The following is an 8098-nucleotide window of genomic DNA, read 5'->3' on the forward strand; positions in this document are numbered from 1 at the left end:
CCAATTCCATGGGGATTTTCTATGGTTCTACTACATTATAGAACGTTTTGTCTGTGTAGACGTTGAGACCTTCAAGGTCGGCAGAGCAGCCTGGCCCTGCCACCACTTCTCGTACATATTCGGGAATATAGTGGACTTTCTTATAGAAAAATAAAAACAAAAAAAGGAATCATGACGGTGGGATTTGTTCGTTCATTGCTATTTTAAATAGAACTGTTACATCCCCGTCAATTATTTACATACCCGAAACGTCCTGGCAATACTTTTTAAAAGAATGCAGATTGGTACCGAACTAAGCTTGTTTCTGATGGTGCAATTTGGTGTGCTATCACCCTCAAGCAGAAAACCCTTGTTGCAAAAATAGATCCTACCTGTAAAAGCTGCACTACTTGCCTGGTCCTCCGCAACTGCTCTGTGTGTTGCCTACCAACCCTAAAACCCGCAGCGAATACGGTAGTGTCAATGGCCCTGACCACCCGCTCCAACACCAGCTGCCTGCATCTGCCCCGCTGGCACTGAAACGCTCGTTCGCACACTGCAGCATGAGCGATTGGAACTCCCTCCCTGCCACTCTCCTGTCCCAGCCTCCCCACAGCAAGAGAAGGTAACCAATCAAAACGAATGTTTATCGCCATCTTCGCAGCACAAACTGGCTCTGGGCAGTCGATTTCCAATGAATAGTATGATGCTGTGATAGTTTCTCCCCCACACTCGCTCGTGTTAAGCCTTGGGTTTTTTGCATCTTTCTGACCTGTACAGCTCTATCTTCCTTTTTATGTTGCAGTAATGTAGTTAGTGTGTGTTTGCATCCACCGATCACACTGCCATGCTGGCATCTGCCACGCACCGCTGCATCAGTGCATTGCGCACTGCACTCACACTGCCAGCGCATAGATTTGGGCATGCTTAGCCTGAACTTTCTCTTTCTTTCTTGCTGTTGGTTTCACTTCAAAATCTAATTAGTGGTGACTTTTAGCTTGTGCCAGCATCAAATTTCCGGTGCCTCGTATGGAATCCCTTCAGGGCCCATTTCTTGGGGGAAATAGCATTAAACACACTAGGGTCCTGCACATTCAACATCCAACCCGGTCTACGGGATTCTACGAGATTCTACAGGGTTTCGAGCATCTGTACAACGTGCATAAGGCTTATAGCAGGTACACTGCATTCGGGAACTGCAAGCAGAAAAAGGACAACAAGAACAATGTTAAGCCTAGTTCACATTCGACGGGGCGCGTCACTCATGCCAGTACGTAGCCTGAGTGAAGAAATAATCATTCCAAATTGTATAGCAGATACACTGCAATTGAGAACTGGACATAAGGTCGAAAGAAGAAAAAAAAAGAAGAATAGAAATTATTGAGGACAGCAAGGTTGAGCAGGATCCGGTAGTGAGGGATGAGAGTGATACTGATGAGGACGCGTTCGATATTGACAAGAAGACGTCTGCCACTACAAACATTTGGTGTCAAGTCCAGATTGTCGTACTTCGAAGTAAGTTGTTTGGCGATACCTGGTTTAGTGTTAATTGTTGCGCACGTTTCTTTAAGCAGCTACAGGTGTTGGACGCTGTATACATTCGTACACGTGACCCAGTGCTATTCACGCAAAAAGAAAATGTTGTAGCACTCACACTCTTCAAATAAAACGCACTCACGATTTTCGTCCACACCCACCCACAGCTGCAACATTCATCTACTGCTACCATCCTCAGATCAACTGCATGAGTTCACACTACCCGCGTTGTTCATAACCACAAGCTGCTGCATTCTCACACTCCTTATTATATCATTCTACACACATAAATGGTTGTTTTGTGATTCTTATTATGTGCGGATGTTGCACTGATGATGGTCACGAGAAAACCTTCTGGAATTTTTCATTTTAATAAGACGTATATCTAATATTGACTGAGTCTGAGGTCAGTATAGGAAATATAGGCGAGTAAAAGACCGAGGCGAAGCGGAGTGTCACGACGTTGACATGATGTTCAACGTCATGAGATTATTTGCAGTACACGTCATAGTTTGTGTTCTCTACCCCGGTTTTGTTTCCGCGTTCCCACACCGAAGCTGGGCCGCGTGTTTATTATTTCTACTGACTCACTCACCTCTTAGCGACGTCCTCCATGTTTTTCCTCCTTTTTCTCTGCGCTCGAAACGAGCCGTGCGTAGATCTACCATTCCAATCTTGAGAAAGATAGACTCGACTCAAATAATTTGTCAGCAGCTTGCCCGATTTGGGTCGTCGACCTAACATGCCGAAGAAAGCAGTGACGACCGGCACGCAGATCATGCGCCGGGCCAAGATCGCGCAGCTGCAAGGATCCATCGACGAACTCGTCAAAGAGGCCGAACTCCTTTCATCGAAGGAAGGAGGTCAAGGGGCCGACGAGTTGTCGCCAGAACACGTGGACTCGGATCCAAAAAAGCTAAGTACACTTGTGGATTGTATTGTTGAAGATTTGTACGCATATGATGAGGCGTGTGATGCATTGGCCAGTGTTTTGGACTCGGAGACTCTGGAGGGTTCAGATGAGGCTCTGCAAACGGAGATCTGCGATGTGGTTGCGTATTCGGTACGCATCAGAGGGTCAATTGTTGAATGCAAGCGTTGATTTGTCCAGCATCCAACAGTCAATAGGAGATCTTGTTCGTACGCAGTCTATTACACATAGTCAACACCAGCAAGTATTACAGTCGCAAGAGGATCTAATCAAACAACACCAACTAGTCGTACAACAAATGCAAGCATCATCACCTCAACCACAACCAGCTCCCACAAGTTCAGTCAAATTGCCCAAATTTGAAATACCAACATTTTCTGGTGATTTCCTGAAATGGGCTGAGTTTCACGATATGTTTGTTGCGTCTATTGATGCGAATCAAGGGTTGTCGGGTGTCCAGAAACTGTCGTACCTAAGAGATCACGTAAGGGGTTTGGCTCGGGATGCCATAGCTGGCTTGCCCATATCAGAAACCAACTACACAACCGCGCTTGACATTCTCCGCAAACGTTTCGGGAATGATCAGCTTCGTGTCAATGCACACTACACGGCAATCATGGACTTACCGCCTGCGTCCAACGCTACTCCATCTTTGCGTAGGTTGCACGATGCGTTGGAGGTGCACTTGCGAAGCCTCACAGCGCTTGGTGAGAATGTTAATCAGGCGGTGTTTGTGTCAATGATTACGAACAAATTGCCACGCACCACGCTAGCGGCTTTGGAATTAAAAAAAGGGCCCACAATCCTGGACCGTTTCGGACTTGCGCTCCGCAGTAGCCAACTTCATAAAAGCGAATGAAGCAGCAGATCGCCTCAGCCAGCCACCGAAAAAATCGCACGAATCACCATCTGCCAGTGCCTCCGGTCAATCTCTTGTTGCCTCAGCTTCAGCTACTTCAAAAGCGAAGCCCAAGAGAGTGTGTGTTTTTTGCAGTTCGGAGGCACATTTCTCTGACGAATGCAATAAGTACACTACAGTAGAAGCGAGGAAGAGCGTAGCTAAACAAAGGTGTTTCAAGTGTTTGCGATCAGGCCACTCCGTGCACGATTGCTCTAGCAAACGGTGGTGTTTCTATTGCCACAATCCTGCACATCACAGCAGCTTGTGTCCAGATAAATTCACTGCTGCATCCACTCAGAGGCAAGCTTCCACTATGAGCCCGAATGCTCAGTCCTTCAAACCCAAGCCTGCCACGAGCACGGTCGCAAACGCCGATCACCAGATCATGATGCAAACTGCTGTGGCACCGTTTCTCTCCTCCAAGTTGAAGCCGATCAATGGCCGTATTCTCTTTGATACCGGCTCCACCAAGACATACATCACGCAATCTTATCGAGATCAGCTCGATTTGCCCACAATCGGAAATGAAACACTCCCCTTGGCTACATTTGGGAACAACAAAAGAAAAAGTACCGTGTACGCCAAGGTGAGTTTGACCATGCAGTGTAAGGATGGGTCCACTCGTGCGATTCAGGCCAGTGTACTTCCGAACATAACCGCTCCAATTGCGCGATGTCCACTTGCTTCTTCTTTTCCTCTTCTACAGTCTCTGCCACTTGCAGAACCGCTCTCGAGCAGCGCAGAGCCCATGGTCGTAGACGTCTTGATTGGTCTCGATCACTACTATGATATTATCGGCAAGGACCGCACCGAACTAAGCGGTGGTCTGGTCCTGCTCGACTCCGTTCTTGGTTTTATCTGTACCGGCAGTCTGCCTGTGCCTGCCACCACAGGGGCGCAGTCATGTCTTGCTCATCAAACAGACACGGACCCTGAATTCGACCTCCGTAAGTTCTGGTCGACAGAGACCTTGGTTACTTTTGACGATACGTCGTCGCAAGATCTTGTGGGCGAGCGCTTCGCCAACTCCATCTCCTTTGCCGAGGGTCGGTACGCGGTGAGTTGGCCCTGGAGGGACTCACATCCTCCTCTTCCGACAAACTATGGTCTGGCTGTCGGTCGCCTGAAGGCACAAGTGCGTCGCCTCGAAGCCCTTCCGGAACTTCTTGACCGGTACGATAACGTGATTCAAGACCAGCTTGACAGGGGCATGATAGAAGATGTTCCTCGTGGTTTTACAACCAACCAGATTCACTACCTTCCACACCATTCAGTACTCAAACCTACTGCTACTACCACGAAGCTGAGGGTGGTGTATGATGCGTCCGCAAAATGTTCCGAAAAACTCGCCAGTCTCAACGACTGCTTGCACGCTGGTCCCAATCTTGTTCCAGACCTTTGCGGTATTCTTCTTCGTTTTCGTCTTTCTCCGGTAGCCATAAGTGGAGACGTAGAAAAGGCCTTTCTGCAGATTGGTCTGCACTCACATGATCGTGACGTGACCCGCTTCCTATGGCTGCACGATGCATCCAGCTCAGCTACTCCAGACAACATACGACAACTTCGTTTCTGTCGTGTTCCGTTTGGCGTTGTCAGCAGTCCATATCTCTTGGCTGCCACTATTCAGCATCATCTTAGCGCTGCTGATACAACAGATTCCGACCTAGTGTCTCGCAATATTTACGTTGACAACCTGTTCCTTGGTGCCAACTCTGGGACGGAGGCGATTGCTATCTATGATGCCACGAAGCGCCTCTTCAGTGTCGCGTCTATGAATGTTCGCGAGTGGTCTAGTAATTCTGCAGAGTTTCTTAGCAGCATTCCAGAACCAGACCGAGCCAAGGGTACTATCCACAAGTGCCTCGGTATGCTGTGGGATACAGAACATGATACTCCACATATTGCACCTGTCAGTGCCGTATCCAAGTCGGTCACAACAAAGCGGAGTATCCTTCGACATACTGCCCAATTCTTTGACCCCCTTGGTCTCCAGTCTCCTGTTCTTGTTGGTGCGAAGATTCTGCTTCAGGATCTTTGGAAGCTGACCGTCGGCTGGGACGACGACCTTCCACAAGACATCATTTGTAGATGGTGTGATATTGCGGCTCAACTTGAACTTGCTGCATCAACGAAATGTCCACGATTCATCAGTGCACCACGTGCCAGCGACGCTCAGTTTTCTCTCCACGTCTTCAGCGACGCATCTGGGCTGGTGTACGGTGCCGTTGCTTACCGTACTACTACGTTTGACGATCAACACACGTCGAACCTTCTAATCAGCAAGTCCCGTGTTGCACCTGTTGCTTCACCTACCATTCCACGTCTGGAATTAATGGCCGCGCTTCTCGGTGTTCGTCTGATCCAATTCGTCCGTCGGGAACTTCCGCTCACTTTCTCCTCTACCTATCTATGGTCAGACTCCACCACAGTTCTCCATTGGCTGGCCTCTTCTGACAAACTACCTGTCTTCGTCAACAACCGTATTGATGCCATTCGTGCGGTTCCCGATGTTGCCTTTCGCTATGTCCGCTCTGCCGACAGTCCCGCCGACTTGCCTTCACGCGGTGTCTCTGTTCCTTCCATTCAAGCCAGCTCGCTATGGTGGCACGGTCCACACTTCCTTGCCACTGCTGACCATCACGCCGAGCCAGCACTTGATCACCATGTCAACGTTGCCGCTGGGGAGGGTCCTTCAAGCACTTCGGAGATACCTGCACCTGTATCACACCCAACAGAGTCCACCGGTCCAGACACTGAGCTTGCACACGAAATGAAAAAAAGCCTGATGCGCATCACGAACAAAAAAAACAAACATGTGATGAACCACCATTTGGTATTGACTGTGCCAGGTTTTCGTCTTTCAGTGCCTTGGTGCGTGTTTCTGCTCTGTGTTTGCGGTTTCTCTCCAGGTTGAGACCACAAGGCGTCAAGTCTTTCGGGGTGGATTCTAGTTGTAACTCAGAGGTCAAGGTAGCCAAAATCATGTGGCTACACCATGCACAACAGAATCTGTCAGACGTCAGTGCTGTCGAAAATTGTAAGAAGCACAGCCCGAAGGACAAGCTGCGGCTCTTCATCGATGAGAACCGCCTCATCAGATGCAGAGGACGCTTGGAGAACGCCGAACTTTGCTATCAAGCAAAGTATCCAGTACTGATTCCCCAAACGCATCCCATCACCCAGCTCATCATCAACGATTGTCACCTGATGACGATGCATGGCGGCGTTGCACACACGCTATCAAGACTGCGTTATGAGTACTGGTTACCACGAGGGCGTGCAACAGTGAAGTCATTCATCACTAAGTGCCTGACTTGCCGGAAGCACCACGGTGGTCCATACCGCACCCCAGATATGGCCCCGCTTCCATCTGCCCGCGCAACAAGATCTATCCCGTTCACCCATGTGGGACTAGATTACTTCGGTCCTCTGCTCGTCAAGCACCAGCCAAGTACCAAGAAGGTATGGGTCCTCCTAGTGACATGTATGGCAACTAGAGCTGTCCATCTAGAACTGGTGGCAGACATGACCACAGAGGAATTCCTGCTAGCGTTCCGCAGGTTCGTGTCGTTGCGTGGTTGCCCTGAAGAGGTAGTGTCTGACAACGCGCCACAATTCATCCTAGCTAAGTCTGTTCTGGATGTGGCCTTTGAAGAAATGGCAACGAGTGATGATGTCCTGTCGTACATGTCGAGGGCTGGTGTGAAGTGGCACTATAACCCACCGATCTTACCTTGGATGGGTGGTTTCTACGAGCGTCTCGTTGGAACAGTCAAACGAAGCCTGAAGAAGGTCGTTGGCCGCGCGCTCCTCACTGTGTCGCAACTGACTACCATTCTCATGGAAGTGTCAGCAGTCGTCAACTCGCGTCCACTGGTGTACGTGGACAATGACTTGCAGGAGATACTCACCCCAAGTCATTTTCTGTGCCTGTCCGCAACTACTGGTGGCGTGCAACCCACTGCTGATGACGGCGATCCGGACCACATCGAAGTTCCGACTGCAGCTCAGAATCTTCTCTCTGTCTGGAAGAAGGGTCAACGAACATTGGACCAGTTCTGGCGTGTCTGGCGAGACGACTACTTGGCTGATCTCCGCAACAGTCACACTCGGAAGCTCCGACAGGCACGCGTTACCGCTTCAGAACAGCCAGCCGTTGACGATGTTGTACTAATAAGGGATGACATGCCCCGTGGCTCATGGCGACTTGCTCGCATTGTCGCTCTCCATACAAGCAAGGACATGGAGATACGTTCCGCAACCGTCATCACTGCAGAGAAGACAGAGCTCAAACGACCCCTGTCTCTCCTGTACCCTATCTGTCCTGCTGCTAACTCCGAGGCTAATAACAACAGCACCGCTCTGGACACACACACCACTGGCCAAGCCGATCTGCCAGTTCCAGCAGCTGTTGCTCCACCCAGTCGTCCACAACGTGCTGCCGCTAAGAAGCAACGTCAGACGCTTCGCCAATTAATTGGCAGCGAACTTGTTTAGTTGAATCAGCTAGACAGTTGGTAGTTCACATCTGAACTCTCTCTTTCTCTCTCTCTCTGTGACGGTCTACTCTCTTTCACCCTTGCGTATGTTATATGCACTTATTGTGTTTTGTTTCCACGTTACTTTGTTACGAATTATCTCCTTTTCTCTGCATCTCTTGCGGGGGAGTGTCACGACGTCGACATGATGTTCAACGTCATGAGATTATTTGCAGTACACGTCATAGTTTGTGTTCTCTACCCCGGTTTTGT

General features: G+C 49.4%; 1 protein-coding gene across 1 annotated transcript; it reads left to right on the plus strand.

Annotated features, from left to right (window-relative positions):
• Positions 1-2257: 2257 nt before the first annotated feature.
• Positions 2258-7844, plus strand: LOC135827677 (uncharacterized). Its single transcript, XM_065340131.1, has 3 exons — positions 2258-2578; positions 4054-6083; positions 6257-7844. The coding sequence occupies exons 1-3, from the start codon at positions 2258-2260 to the stop codon at positions 7842-7844; spliced, it is 3939 nt and encodes a 1312-aa protein (XP_065196203.1).
• The last annotated feature ends 254 nt before the right edge of the window (positions 7845-8098 follow it).

The sequence above is a fragment of the Sycon ciliatum genome, chromosome 11, assembly GCF_964019385.1.
Source record: "Sycon ciliatum chromosome 11, ocSycCili1.1, whole genome shotgun sequence".
Taxonomy (NCBI): Eukaryota; Metazoa; Porifera; class Calcarea; order Leucosolenida; family Sycettidae; genus Sycon; species Sycon ciliatum.

Coding starts and splice junctions, on each gene's coding strand:
- LOC135827677 (XM_065340131.1), top strand. CDS start 2,258: ATGCCGAAGAAAGCAGTGACGACCGGCACGCAGATCATGCGCCGGGCC. Junction 2,579..4,053: donor GCGATGTGGTTGCGTATTCG/GTACGCATCAGA, acceptor CCTCTTCTACAG/TCTCTGCCACTTGCAGAACC. Junction 6,084..6,256: donor CCTGTATCACACCCAACAGA/GTCCACCGGTCC, acceptor GTTTCTCTCCAG/GTTGAGACCACAAGGCGTCA.